Genomic DNA, 15,838 nt, shown 5'->3' on the forward strand with positions numbered 1-15,838 from the left:
ACAGAGAGGCTGAACACCTCAAGTTCCCGCTGTTTTTAATGAATTTCTACATTGTCATTCCCTCCCCCCCCCCCCAAAGAAAAAGAATCAAACTATTAACTTATCTACACCTCTCACACCCTTTCAGTAAAATGGGAAACTACATAAATGTTGTACATCAAAGAGCTTCCTTCATTAAAATGTGAAAAATAATTTGTGTACTTTAGATGAAAGGTGTTCTGGGACTGTGAAGTATTCTGGCAAATTTAATTAAATCCCATAGTTATTCTCTCATAAAAATAAAGCTTTTGGGAAAAAAAAAAGTTATTAAAAATTTAACTGATTCACAGTTCGGGTCTGTTTTTTTCTTTTTGCAAAATCTTTACCTTATAAACTGAACCAGTGGTGAGAAGCAAAACTATTTTTAATGACCTATGAGTAAAGTTACATTTCCAGAGCACGAGTTCTCAGTAAAACTTTCAAATGAAGAGCAAAAATCCCCAAATAATTATGCTTATAATTCATTATGGGCTGCAGTGATCTAAAATCAGAAATGAATTTGCTATGCAAATTTTAGTAAAATGGAAAAACCAAAGACTTCAGTTGTGAAAGACGGGCAGATCTAGCCATCATACTGTGGAAGCAGAGAGCTACTGAAACCACATATAATCAGATTACTCTCAGAGCAGTGTAAACACTTCTTCATAATTAGTCCTGACATAAATTAAAGCAGGAAAGTTTAATTTCATTCCTTATAGTTGCTAGGATGATTATTCATCAGTGCTAGTGGCCACAAGCTCAGGTTTATAACTAAAAACTGATTTTCACTAGCAAAAGCAGCCACCTAGCTGGAACCAGACCCAAACCTCAGCATCTCCTTAGCCCCAGAGCTGCACACCTCTCCAGTCCATCACCTTGGAGAACTGCCACTTGTACACGTACAGTGAACACATTTTGCTCGACTCCAAGATGAGAATATCATCAAAGCAACTGAAAAGCATTTCCTAGAAGCAGCAGCTTCAGGCTGCCTCCCTCTCAAGGTGGGTTTGTGGTAACCAGACTGTGGGGAACAGCTGCAAAGTTGAGACATAGCTGGCTACAAAGGTATTGTTTGGTTAGTATCTTCAGGACATAGTACAAATATCAAAAGAGCAAATAATCAACGTATGCGTCTAAGTGGAGGGGCAGGTAAGCTCCACATGTCCCGATGTCCGCAATCATTTAAATGGGGGATGCGCTGGAGGGTACCACAGCTCCCTGCAGACCCATGCTCCCCATTTTCTTTCTCATTCCCTCGATGCAGAGAGCACAGAGGAAACCAAGCACAGTCCTACATCTTCACGTACTTCCACGGTACACTGCAGCAACCCTTGCCCGAGCAGAGGGCAGGTACCACCAGCAGGACTCACCCAACCACCTTTCACCACCTGGGGTAGGACTCACCTCCCCGTAGCTGAGCACCACGTTCGCGTCCAACCTACGTGAGACATTAAACCAGGGGAGTGAAGCCATACGAGATGAACGCTGCCCCGTGTTATATGTCCAACTTGAGCCCCACGTCGTCCAATTACAACAGCAGGGAGGGTAGCCCAGGGCCCGGCGAGAGACTGTGCACCTTCCCACCCCATGTCCCTGCCCCACACCCTGCAAAACACTGGAGGCGCAGAGCCTGCAGAGCTGTCCTCAAAACATCCCCAGAAAAAGAGAAAGAGGTGACAAACTCCTAACCACAACTGAACAGATCTACCCCTTTTTCACTAGCCCCAGAACAAATGATCAGGTCAATGCCAGTGGACAACTTAACTTTGAGAAACACAAAAATGTATTAGTGCAAATGCCTAATGCAAACCAACTGCGAAGAAAACTCCCTCCCCGCATGCACTCCGTTTGGCTTTCTCTCAGTTATTTCTTACTGGCAACACTTCAATGCTAATAAGACACCATGAGTGTATAAAATGTAATAAAGATGTTTACATTAAACAGCAGACTATGGATTAAAAGAATCTGTTCCGTGAGCTATAGAAGCTCATCTCCAAACATCTATTTTCAGGTAAACACGTATGTATGAATAGAAAGAGATCTGACAGTGGAAGGATTATTTTATTTTATTTTTATTTTGCTGGCAAAGACATAACATGTTCCAAGACTTTTAACATTGAAATTAGCCAAACAGCCTTAAAATATGAGACAATTTTTTAGCAATGAGAGCAATGAAAGATTGGAAGAGCCTTCCAAGCAAGTGCCTGATTCGTCATTACTTGTAGTCCTTGAATTGCAAACAGCTTCGTAAAAAGTACCCTTTAATCCAGCTTCCAAGGTAAATCCTGGAGCCTGCCTATGAAGCAGGGGAACAGATACGTGGACATATATTTTTGACCAGACCAGTTTTACCTCCTGTCTCTGCTCCAAACCAGTCCCACAAATTCCTGATTAACTCTGTCCAGTTCTACTGCTCCCTGAAAAGCCACACAACCTGCTGCAAGGGTCAGATGGCAGGATGCGTCCTCGATTTTATTGGCCACTGGTGATTCTGCTCTCCTGGACTTGTTTCAGGAAAGGATTAGGCAGTACACCGACGTGGCTCCACATAACCTTAGACACTGATGAAACATCCTCCTCTGTACATCCCAGGAGGACAGGACTGCTCCTGTTGACCTCCACATGCTCACAAGCTTGCCATTTTGCATTAACAACATCACTTCTCAATGCCCCTAGGTTTCCACTGGTGCCTTGGAAGAGCTGAAATAGATTCTTCTCCAGTTTCCTCTGAATTATCACGCATGGATCACATGGGAAGGCAGATCATGGTCTGAAGTGATGCCAGGATAAAGCTGGTGCTCAGATGCTCAGACTGAACACCAGACACTAGAAGTCAATTTTCCTCTAGTATCATCTAACCGATTACCTTGTGGCATGGTGCCATCGCCGGCACTTTGGGCATAAGCTTTCTGCAGGAGCACCTGGGTATAATTTAATGGACAATGATGCACAGGATAATGTCAGAGTCACTTCTGGGCTTACACACTAAGGGAGAGAATAACAGAAGACACAATAATACAAAATACTCTTGGAAACAAATCTCAAGGGTGATAAAGGTGACAGGAGGGAATACAAACTGCACATTTCTTTATTAGTAAATAAATTACTTGGAGATTGAGACGAAATGTCCTATCATCAGAAGCACCCTGAATAATAAAGGAGATTCTCTAAACATTTTCCAAAGAAGGGAAAACATGCAAATTACAGCTAGCTATAAAAATAGTACATCGTGAGCTGTTTTATGGGGTATAAAGCCAAGAGAGCTGAACAGCTTGAATGGAACAATTCTGCACGACTGGCCTCACTTAGGAAAATTTGAAACTATGTCGGAATGATACTAAGGGCCCTTTAAAGTAAATATTTTTGTAAACTGATGCGTTGTTTTAGGGTTCATATTACTAAATTAAAAGTTAAACAAATTCACTCCAGTGAAACCAAGACAAGCCTTGTTCCTTTACTAATTTACAGCTACAAATGAGAGGGAAATTATAAACACACAGACAGAGAATTTATCCAAAAACCTTGGTTTTCCACCACAACTAATTTTAAAGAAAAAGAAAAATGTTAACAATTACTTTCCTAAAATTGGAAATCATAAATGAAGGAAAGCTTGCACTATTAAAAGCTGCCAGAGATAATTCACAGAACAACAATAATGCAGTACCATAGACTCAGAAATAGCTGCTCCCAGGAATGCTTTATTCATGCCTCACACAGATACAGGATGACAGACCAGATTTTGGCCAGGACCACGCTCTGTGATCCGTCTGGCACGCTCCTTCCCAGAGAGGCTGCTCAGGAGAGCCAGCATGGCCGGGCTGAGGACCGACGATCTCCAGTCCCGACTGGCTGCTGCAGGTGCCTCCCCCACGAGCATCCCCCATTCCTGCTCTTTCCCAGCAACGCTCACTGACACTTTTCTTGTTGTACGGCCTTAAGTTACTTTGAAAACTGGTTTCAGAAGCCTGGGATAATTAAGTGGCTCTGGGCAATGAAATTTGTCTACACTCACCAGGAAAACGAAGAACATCTGTAATACGAATGCCTCAAAACTCTACAATGAATTCAATTCTACCAGTGAGTCTGCCTAGATTTACCCACTAGTTCCTACATGCTTTCATAAAATTAAACAAGCGAGGGGGAAAAAAAAAAAAAATCACGTATCACAAAACATTTTCATTTTTACTTGATTTTGTTTCAAGGAAGTGCTAGTAATGGTCCAACATAAATATTTATCAGACCACTCAAACTGTAATAAATGAAAGTATCCTTCGACTTGCATACACAATAACCGAAAACTATTTTAGAAGACGGCAACAAGATGCAAGGAGTCTGAAGCAATAAATTTATTCCCTTCTGCCAAATAGATATTACAGTGCAGGCAGGTCTGGTTTATTGTAAACTATATCATCTGGTGTTTCTAGTTTCCATTATTAGTCATTTGAAGCCATGATTAGGGTTTTCCAACACCGACTGGCTTCTTTTTAGACTCTAGCCACAGTTTGTCAGGAATTTCTATCACTCTTGAGGTACCTTAAAAGATATCAAAATAGAAGATCAGACTGCTATCCTTAGCACCATAAATAAATCCATGGAGTCTGTAATAATTTGAACTCCACCTCCATTTAATAGTATCTTCAAGATTTCAGTGCTGTGAAAGACAGGCTTGGCTAATTCATTTGAATTTCAGGGCTGAAAGTACCTAAAGATAACCACTTAACAGGGTCATCTCCAGCTTGTGTTCTTATCAGAGGGCCTCTACAGCGATGGAAAAAATTAGTGCCAGCTAATGCCTAAATTTAAAGTCCCAATGAAAATCAGGGGACTCAGACTCCTGAGTAACCTTAGGAAATGAGGTTAGTAAGTTTTGAAAGTGTTGCTTAAGTCCATGCTTATGGGCTTTGCAAGAACATTAAAGATCCCCTAAGCATTTCGTTAATACCACTATTTTATCCCTGTGTTCAATTTCAATGGGACTTAAGAAGATGTTTCAGTCCTTTCCTGAGAAGCAGCAAAACACTTATGGCTTCAGTTTTCCCACCCATGCAGTGGAGTTAGTCATTCCTTGCATCCCAGGGCACTGCCACACCAACTCTGATCAAGCCTACGGAATTCTCTGCAGCAGGAGATGCTGAGTGTGTCTAGTCTCTCTGCGCCTTTAGAACTCATTTTGTTCATTTGCTATTACTAGTACATCCACGGGTAGCGTACGGGTAAATATAGAAACTCTTCGAGTGCCAGGCTGTTACATCAACTGTGCACGGAGTAGAAACACATGCCAGACTAAAAAGCAGAGCTTGAGTCAAAAATGCTGTTTAGCTGAACCACAAATCATTAAAAAATGAGAAGGAAGACGTCAGCGTTTAGGCTAGGAGTGATCTCATCTAACTCAACCTTTCGAGAAGTCAGGAAGTCTTGCTAGTTGTCCAAGTCCCCACTGCAGCCAGAAAAGAGGTACAGTTAGATGGTATTCTGTCACCCAAGGTAGGTGGTACCATAAACCCATATGCATTTGTTGGACTCACCACCAGCTCCTGAGACAGCAAAAATACACCACTTGCTGTGGTATCAGCACTATGAGGGTGTACATACCAGAGCTGTGAAAATCCAGGTTTTTAAGAAGGCAGTAGAGGACCTCTGACAGAGACCATTTCCAGAAGAGTAGACCTATCACTGTGATGAAAACTCAGAGCACACTGCCATCCCACAAAAATCTTTAACAGATCTCTGCTCATTTTGTGTTACAACAAACTGGAAACATAGAGGGGTTTTTTACACAGTTCTCTTCTAAGGAACTGCAATTAGCAGACTGGTGAGAAGTGTGGAGGAACACACCAGGCAGGGAGCAGTACTAGAGATGACGAAATGGCTCGAGCTTCTCCGTGGCTCCTGAGCTGCATAAGGGGAAAGTTACCACTCACTTCCACAAATAAGATCAAAGCATCAGATCTTGATGACTTTCTACAGATAGAAAAGAGGGTGGGATGCTCTGTCTAGCACTGTGTTCTCAGAAAATGAAAAATCGTAAAATATTAGTTGCATAAATCTCATCCCCTATACTCTTAAAAACCTTTCCACTTTTTATTTCTAGAAGTGCATTTATGTGTGGGTTCCATATTGAGAGACAATTCCCTGAAATTAGGCTAAAAACATGAATCTGGTAGAGAGGAGTCATCACAAACTACTTAGCATGTAAACCTGACAGCATGTATTCTTGTTTACAGTTGGTTTACAGTTAACAGGGATGGATTACCTCTGACCAAGGCAAGGTGTTTAATGTAGACCTCTACCTCTGAGCTAGTCATACAAGGACCTTCGCACATTTTTAGAGCATGATTCATCCAACTTACTTCATATTTTTACTTTAGGGTAAAAGGAGTCATGTTTCTCAATTGCCCATTTCTCTCTGTTGACTATGAGGAAAGACTGGAGTGACTAGTTCTGACTGTAGATGACCATAATTCATCATATAGATTACATCTCTCGAGTCCAAGAGAATGAGAGAGATGCAAAAAAAAAGAAGCAGTTCTGAACAGGAGACAGAAGGAAAAAGAGACTCCATAAATGGCAGGATCACATTACATGTCCCTCAGTGCAGGGATCTTAAATTGCAAGCTTGTGACATTTATACCAACAGTCAATAAATAGGTCAAGGAAGACAGAAAATCAATGAGTTTCAACCGTACACCTAGGCTGGTGACAAACTCAATCTCCATTGAGGCAGAGAATCAACAAGTAAGAGTTCTCTATTTAAAAAAAAAGTTGTTTTTTTTTTTAATGTCTAGAAAAGTCTTAAACCTTTTTTTAGCTATGAATCATGAGCTGAGTTGTAAACCCATGAGAAATATAGTCTGCTGGCTAAGTTACTAGTGGGAAACCAGGGATGGAGTTGGAAGAGGTCAGGAACTGCTGCCTTCCACTTCAGGAGTTTTTATTGATTTACAAATTTGTACCAGCTCTGCCTCCTGGAAAAGGAAAGTAAATCCACTGAGACAGATTTGTAAGTGATTCACAAGGCTGTGGGACCAAATACATGTAAAATTTCACTTCATCAAATACTTCTAGCTGGCAAACACTCGCTATGCTTCTGGTTACTACCACATATGAACTAGAGTATTTAGCAGTGAACGCTGTAACACAACAACAATAACCCTCAAAACCGATCCTCTGCTATACAAGGCAAAGAGCAGCACTATGGGAAGGAAATCCCAGGCTCACCCGCATGGCACATCTCTTATCAAACTGCAGTAGCACCAAGGTTTGCACATCTACCCTACGCAGAGAGATCCATATTGGCCAGTGTGGAGGAGACACCCAAGCTCGCGGACCACAAACCACTGTTCAGACCTGAATGGAGAACAGCCTGTTGTGGAACCCACACCAAAAGCCAGGTCAAGCTCAGTGGAGTTAGATGCACCTATATGCACCTGTATACATCTATAGGGGAACGGGAACAAAGCCACCGTGCCAACAAGCGTGCGGGAGCGTGGTGCGGTGCGGATCCGCCATGCAGGCCAGCTCCTCCTCATTCCCCTCCTCGGTATCGATGTGCCTCGGGGAACACAGGCACATCTCCCTCAGCACATGGGGTGACACCATTGAGATGGAATATTGCAGAAGAATAAAAATAATGCACTAGAGAAGAATTTTGCTGAAAGCACAAACTTGCTTGGAGTCCAGCCTGCTCACATACCAGGATGAATTTGGCCCAGTTTATATCCTAATGATTATAATGGATACTGCAGTCTTCTTTTCATTAAGGCAGCAGCCAAAAATATTGATTTGTTGTACTTCACGCTCCTGCTTACCTTCACAAATTTCAGGAGAGACGGTGCATAAGCCAATAGAGTCGGTCAGTTTAAAAGTGACAAATTAACTGCACTGAAAGTAAATAAACAGCTATCTCTTTGTAAATTAATTCAATATGTGACTTGAGCTCTTTTCTACAGCTAGAAAGCTGATTCATCATTCAGCAGCATTTAAGTTGCCACCAGTTCAATAGCAGAGTATTAATGTTGTGTCCTATTTGACATAGCAGGTCAAATTCTGCACTCGGGTTACAACAGCACAACTCAGAGTAACTCTTGAACCCTTGCTCTCCACATCACCCTGGCTGCAGCTATGCACCCAAGTGTTCTCCAAGTTGGTTTCGAGAAGACTTAAATTGTATTGAACAGTGGGGAAAACAGAAAGAAGAAGAATCCAGAAGTCTTTTGATCTGCTGGATTATCAGGTGTTTTCTGGAACAGTTTAGAGAAAGAGCACAGCTTGGTGCATTTTCATGAAAATACTTGTGAAAGTGTGAAAGGCAGACAAATATTTGCAACTTTTAAAGTTTGGGGGGTTGTGGGTCGTCCCCCCCCCCCCCCAACTAGATTTCAATTCTGGAAAGAAACTAAGTATGTTTAATGTGGAATATTGAGTACATGACAAAATACATGTGAAAACATGATTTGTGCTTTACTGAATGGGGCCCCAATTTATTATAGGCTATTGCCCCTCCTAGTCTAGGCACAGGGTAAAAAACCTGTTTAATTTATTGAGTGACATGCACTAACTTAGTGTCCCTACCAATTCCTTTCAGTTCAATAAAAGTTGAATCCTGAGATTTCCAGAGCAATACTGCAGCATTTGGACCAATCTCCCATTGCTTTATAAAGAACCTGTTTAGCTGAAGTTGATGCTACTCAATAAAGAGGTAGGCCAAAATTTTGAAATGCAGGAACTTAAAATTGAAATTCACATTCAACCGCCTCCATAATGTCAGCTGAATGCCTTCAACTGCAATTAGCACTGTAGGATACGTGAGTTCTTAACGTTTCTGGAAATTAGAGTAGGTGCCCTCTTGACTTCTGACACTCAAGTTTGATGTTTCTGGACACAAGGTTTTGACTGTATCATCAGTGCACAGCTGCAGCAGAGACTATAGCACAAATAGAATAAAAATATTTTTCACTGCTTATGCTCAGACGCGATCCACAGCATTTGTAATGTCTGTTTTTCATAACGTTCAGTTTAGAAAGTTGACATTTGATTAAACAGTTTGAATTTGCCAAAACATACATTGTAATCTTATGTTTTAATACCAATTCTCAATTAAAAGCTTTAGAAAAAGACATATAAAGTCTGCTTAAACCACAGTAAACCCACAGACCTAACATATTTAATATAATTTCTGAAACTGTTGACTAATATTTTCTAATTTCTTCACTACTTCTAGTACCACAGCTGCACCATTACTCCCAACAGCTATCAGATATTTAAACAGCCAGTTTGTTAAGTGTTTTACTAGATAGGCTTTTATACTTAGTATTTTCCACATTTTCCAATAGGGTGACGTGCTAGTGAAGTTCAACATCTTGAAAATCTTCACTCTGTTAATACTGTCTTCTAACATCAATGTTCATAATAGTACTGCCACCAAAGGAAAGCTAGCACAGCTGGTTTACAGTTAAGTATCTTCCCCCGCATTTCTACCTTTACACAAACATGCCAACACTGAGGAACAGTGTGCTACAAGTAAGCGTATTATACAGAACGGCGTATCATTCCAGACTGCTAACTCCTGTGAAAAATGACACCCAACAACAGTAAGAACAAGACCACAAACAGGTTTTAGGATTAAATAATTCTTGTTTCATGCTCCTTATTTCCTTTCATTGGGTTTAACACTGCATTCAAGGTCATGAGTGTTGTGACTCTGTGTAGGTGACCTGAGTAATTTACAACAATCAACAGATAATACATGACTGGAAGTGAGTCATTCCATAACTATCACTGCTTTCTAAATGGAGTCATCACATAGCTGCTGAAAAGGAATGTGTATTATTTCACACTCACAGAGTGATGAATGTAACCAGGTAATTAAATCATGTCATTGCTGTGCCTGGAAAATCCTTATTTATAATTTTATCTTGCCTGTTAAGAAGAACTGAACTTCTTGTTAAGGGTAGAAATTAATTATACCTAAGCTTTGCTTTTGCAAAAGCCTCTATGAAGGGAAAAGGAAATTAGAAACAAAACTCACCGGTTTCTTCATCTATGCTGAATCTCCCCAGGCCACTGCCATCCCTAATGGAATACTGGATCTCTCCATCCCTTCCAGAGTCCTCGTCTCGAGCAACAACTTGCAAAACACTTGTACCAATGCGGGAGTTTTCCTTTACAGATCCAATGACAGCAAAGTCAGGAAAATAGGGGGTATAGAGATTTTCGTTAACATCCACCACTTCAACTTCCACAAAAGAAACCGAAGAGAGGGAAACCGGGCGCCCCTTGTCCTTTGCGCGCACAGTCAGGTTGTAAAACTGCTGCTTCTCGTAATCGAGCTCTTTGTTCAAGCGGATGGCACCGCTCGCTTTGTCTATCTCAAACCGCCCATTGTAATCGTTCACCAGCGAGTAACGGACTTGGCCTCCCAAGCCGAGATCTGGATCGTGAGTTTCCAACCAAGCTATGACAGTGCCAACTGGCAGGTCCTCAAGGACCTTCACATTGTAGCTGGATGGTATAAATGCTGGAGAGCAATCATTGACATCATCCAAAAAAACCTTCAGAGGCACAACGGAAAATTGCTGATGGCCACTCTCTGCTTTGTCCCTAGCCTCGATCTTCAGAGTGTAGTTTGCTTTTGATTCCCGGTCTAGTTGATCGGCCACATACACCATTCCTGTGGAACTGTTGATAGCAAATTGCTGGGTGTCTGTCAGTACTGAGTAAGTCACTTCACCATTAGGTCCTAGGTCTTTATCTCTGGCTTCTACCTGAATAATCTCTGTACCAAGACTTGTACTTTCTAAAATATTAACTGAGTAACTGTCCTGTAAAAAAACAGGCTTGTTATCATTTGCGTCCTCCACAGTAACAGTCAACAGTCTCCAAGCAGATTTCTGTGGATTACCTAAATCATAAATGGTAATATTAAGGAGATAGAGCTCTGCTTTTTCACGGTCCAAGGGCATAAGAACATTAAGCACCCCCGTCTCCACGTCAATGTTGAAACAACTATCTACATTACCATCAGAAATTGTATAAAGTACTCTTCCATTAAAGCCTGAGTCTGCATCATAGGCTTTTATCCTCAGGATGGTGGCACCAACTGGCAGATCCTCCGAAACCTTTACATCAGTAGGGAAGGATTTGTCAAAATGCGGTGCCTGCCTGTTCACTGAATAAAAATCGAGAAAACCATCTTCCAAATTCAGTTTCACATTTGCTTTTGCCTTTTTGAGTAATTTTTCTGCTAGCTTTTGAGCGACTCTAGTTTCTCTACAGCTAAAGGTCTTTGAAGACACTTTCCCATGAACTACCGAAATATTAACAAACATAGCATCAGCAAAGTTCTCTCCATCAGTTGCCGTTATCTTAAGGCCAAAATTGCTGTTCTTTATGCCAGAATTAATTAGAGATTTTTTAAGTTGCAGGACACCAGAGTCAGGATTTAAATAAAAAATGCCAAGTTCATTTCCAGAGATTATTTTGTACTTCACAAGCTCTAACTCATCTATGTCTATTGCAGAAACAGCAGTGATGTGACCACCAACGGGAAAATCAGAAGAAATCACTCCCTGACATGCCACTTTTTCAAAGAGGGGTTTGTTATCATTGACATTGCCTATGTATATGGTGACATTCACCTCGCTTTCATGGCGGTAGGGAGAACCCCAGTCGGAGGCTCTCACAATGAACCTGTAGCTTTCTGGTGAGGACTCAAAATCCAGTTCTTCAGATGTGCTGATGACACCTGTAAACTGGTTTATTGTAAATGGTAACGAGTTCAGACTGGCAATGCTGTATGTTATGTATCCATTTTCCCCCCTATCTTTATCAACTGCTGAAACTGCCAAAACACTAGACCCCACAGGGACGCTTTCGTTGACGAACGAGCTGTAGGAGGGCTGCTGGAACTCCGGAGTGTGATCGTTGGCATCTTCTAACCTGACAGTAACGTGTGCTTTTAAATCACCACCTTTGTTCGTATATACTTCTAATTCATAGACGTCCTTCTCAACGATTTTCAAAGGACGAGCAGTAGTAATAAGCCCTGTGTTAGGATTGATCTTAAAATACTCAGCTTCCTCACTTGGAGATATTCTATATTCCACACCCTGTGGCTCAGGCATCAGCTTAACTGCTGCAACCACCACACCAGGAGGTGAAAATTCACTGATCAAAAAATCATATGCTTCCTTTTCGAACTTCATGGGGATACTTTCTTTCTTGGGACTAGCAATGTGGACCAGTTTGACCGCAGAAAATTTCTGAGGAGATCCTTTGTCCTTCGCTTGGAGGGTAAGATTATAACCATATGGGAAGGTGTCCCAATCAATAGGCTTTCTTTCTTTGATTTTGTACTCATTCATCCATTTACCTTCTTTAGTCAGAAAGAACTGTTCTAGTGGATCTCCAGCCACAATAGAAACAGATTCTATTTCTCCATTGGCTCCTTCATCCAGGTCGTCAATGTTAACAACTGCATAGATAGGCTCCTTGTCTGATGGGAAGGGAATATGGGTTACTACATTTATCGTCGGGGCATGTTCATTTATACGTTCAATGTGAACATAAAGCTTGGCAGTGCTGCTTACGCCATTGTTTCCGTAAAGCTTCATCCCACGGTCCACAGCCAAAATCTCAAGATCGTATCTGTTTTTTTCATCATAGTTTAAGCGGCCACTTAAGGAGATAACACCACTTGTAGGATGAACTGAGAAGAGATCAACTTTGTTTTTGAAGTAATAATAAAATTCACCATTGGACCCAATATCCGCATCTGTTGCGGTCACTTGTGCAATGCTAGTCCTTAAAGGAGTGCTTTCCGCTATCGTGACAGAGTACGTGGTTGGTGAAAACAAAGGTCTTAAGTCATTCATATCCAAAACCTGGATGTTCACTTTTGTCCATGCTTCCAAGTCCTCTCCTCTGACAGATCCTTTCACCATCAATAAATAGTTGTCCTGGATTTCTCTGTTCAATATAGCAGAATTCCCCCCTTTAGTCCTTATTCTTAGGAAGCAAAAGTCAGCAATAATGACCTCCTCTGCTTTAAAAAAGCCCTCGTCATCACCAGACACTATCCGGTACTTGATATCCCATGAAAGGTCAGCCAAGGTAATGCCCATCCTTGTTTGACTGTTGACATAGGTCCTGGCTGCAGAATTCTCGTACACCGTAGCATTGTAAGTGGAATGTGTAAAGTGAAAGCCAAGCGGGGTGGTCCCATGAGCTACCTGGCAAATGGAGGCCAGGAGCTTGACAATCAGAAGGGCAAGGCATGACAGAGGTAGCCGTGAGCCTGACCAGTGGCCCATATTCACCTCCATCACATCATTCTTTCACCCTGTGACAGAGAGAGAAAACAGGAAATAGTTGATCAAGAGATAAAAACTGTACTGTGAAGTTTCATGTCAAAATTACTTATTAAATTTTTAATTAAAAATAAAATATATATACTAACTAGTCACTATATATTTAACAAAACAGAAAGGGAGAACACTATACACACACAAGCACACTAGTTTTGAATTATATTTTTACATGTGTGTGAGTGTATAATATGTATGTGTGCACCAATACATGCACATATACATAACTATATATATGTGTGCATATACACTTTTTTAACATAAAAAACCCTGAGGCCCTACCAGATCTATACACACCTGCACGTAGTCCAGAATAACAATCACAGTGAAATAAATTAAAATCAGACACACACATTTGAATAAGTTTACATAAAAGGATGAACCACATACAGAATTTGTTGTTTTTATTTGTCAGTAGCTCCAACTAAGCCTAAACTTGTTTGTTTTCAGAGCATATTGGAAAACTCATTTTTAGTCCCAGTGTTTGGAAAGGAGACAGGATTTTCATTATGTATATAGCACTGTGATAGTCAAATGTTACCGGGTTTTTTTATGGACAGTTAAGGAAGATCACATGGTTGATGAAATTTGAGCCACCAAGAACAACCAGTACATAAAAGTCACTACACAGCCATTACTTTAACTACAGATACCTTCAGAAAAATCAAAATTAAGGAAGAATTATGGCTAATTAAATGCAATTGCATACATATATGCATATGCATACCCAGATACTGAGGACAGGCAAAATACAATGAAGAAAATAAAACTGCTCAATAAAGCTCTCAGGTGAAGACTCAGGTTAGGAAACAGCACAGCTGAGAGAGCTCGTAGGACTTAACTCTACCCTTGCATATGTTCCACAATGCGTCTGTAATTACAGTCACCACTTTCCACCAAATACACTGGGTAACATTTCCTAAATGAGGCCACAGATGATAATTTTTTTCTGTATGTCCAATAAATCCTCCATTTGCTGGGTATTACTGCCATCCCAACCTAAGAAAGGTGAAGACGCCCTCCAATCTACTGCCTGCCCTGCTGCCAGCAGGTCACCCTGACTAGCAAGAGCATAAATGCATCCTTACTCAGGTGGAGTGAATTCCAGCTTACATCACATTTCACTTTCGTAACCCCAAGCAGAATTTGGCTACACATAAGGCATACGATTCCATTGCTGTGAGCCTATCTCAATCCAGCCTGTCCCACTCCAGCCACCTCAAAGCAGTGACAGCCTTTCCATTGATTTCAAAAGGCTCATCATAAATGTACGTATTCAAATGCAATTAATAAGCAGCCATTTGGGGAAGATTTGGAGTTCCTCCTTACAGTCCTGTTGTGGAATAGCTCCAGTACCTCGCTTCAGGGATCTAAACTGGGAGGTTAAACGGAGACAGGGCAAGCAAAGACATTGGCTGAAGGTTACTGGAGGGTGCTGCAGAAGCTGGGAGCCAGGTCCTGCTTATTGCTTCCCCCTGAAAGGAGAGGAAAGGAGCCCAAGGAAACCAGGCAGCTGCTTACAGTGAGGTAGTGTGAATAAGCTTCTTTGTTACAGAGTACATTCGCTCCTACTTGTGAAAATCATAAAAATCAATTCTAAAAGGCAATTATTGAAAGACCCACTGCACACATACATTGTTCTCATTGTCATTTAAAAGCTGCTTGAAAACGTAGTTTTCTCCAAGCTAGAATACAGAGTGGAAAAGGATAGGAAAAGTCGATAATGACAGGGGTTAATTTAAATTTCCAACATGATTTCAACATCCCCTAGGAGACTTATAAATTGCACGCAAGTTTTGGAATATGAATTCATGTTAGTTATCACTTCCAATATAACTGAATGACTATTGCAGTTTTAAGTACTAACGACAATCAATTTATCGCACTGGTGTTATAATGTTCACACAACACTTAACTTCCTGATCCCACAGTCTATATCCCATTGCTTAACACATTAATCAATTTGATCAATTCTCCCAAGCGTTTGTCAAGGCACTCATCTTTCAATACACTTATTTTCCCATGCAGTTCTCTCCCCGCTTTGTTTCCTTCTTATTTTCTTTTCTATTCTACCAACAAAAAAAAGGAAACTCTTTAAAAAGAAAATAAAAATGTAAGACTGTACCACCTCCTGGACCTGCATTCCCCAGTAACAGACAAATCCCCACAGAACTACATGTGACAGTTCCTTTTCTGAATGTGCCCACTCAATTGCTATGCACGTATCGTGTGAGTCCTATGATTAACATCTTATCCCATACAGTTTATACATCAAATATGCACAATTATGCAATATGCTTTGTGTACGCGAGGGAACGGGTTTTCCTGTGCTTCTCCCCATGCTCAGGTTGATCCCTAGGAGACCCAGGATGGAATACTTCTACTTCAGCTAGGAAAGATTTTTTTTTATCGTTGTTGCCATTTCACTCAGCTAAAAGATCAGAGCAGTGGCACCT

General features: G+C 41.0%; 1 protein-coding gene across 7 annotated transcripts in view; it reads right to left on the reverse strand.

Annotated features, from left to right (window-relative positions):
• Positions 1 to 15,838, reverse strand: part of FAT3 (FAT atypical cadherin 3) — a 427,681-nt gene that overhangs the window by 325,178 nt on the left and 86,665 nt on the right. For all 7 annotated transcript variants that reach the window (XM_069808410.1, XM_069808407.1, XM_069808409.1 and 4 more), the window contains exon 2: positions 10,046 to 13,357. In XM_069808410.1, the coding sequence (XP_069664511.1) occupies positions 10,046 to 13,340 (3,295 nt within the window). In that variant the 5' untranslated portion in view covers positions 13,341 to 13,357. The remainder of the gene's footprint in view (positions 1 to 10,045; positions 13,358 to 15,838) is intronic.

The sequence above is a fragment of the Haliaeetus albicilla genome, chromosome 20 (assembly GCF_947461875.1).
Source record: "Haliaeetus albicilla chromosome 20, bHalAlb1.1, whole genome shotgun sequence".
Classification (NCBI taxonomy): domain Eukaryota; kingdom Metazoa; phylum Chordata; class Aves; order Accipitriformes; family Accipitridae; genus Haliaeetus; species Haliaeetus albicilla.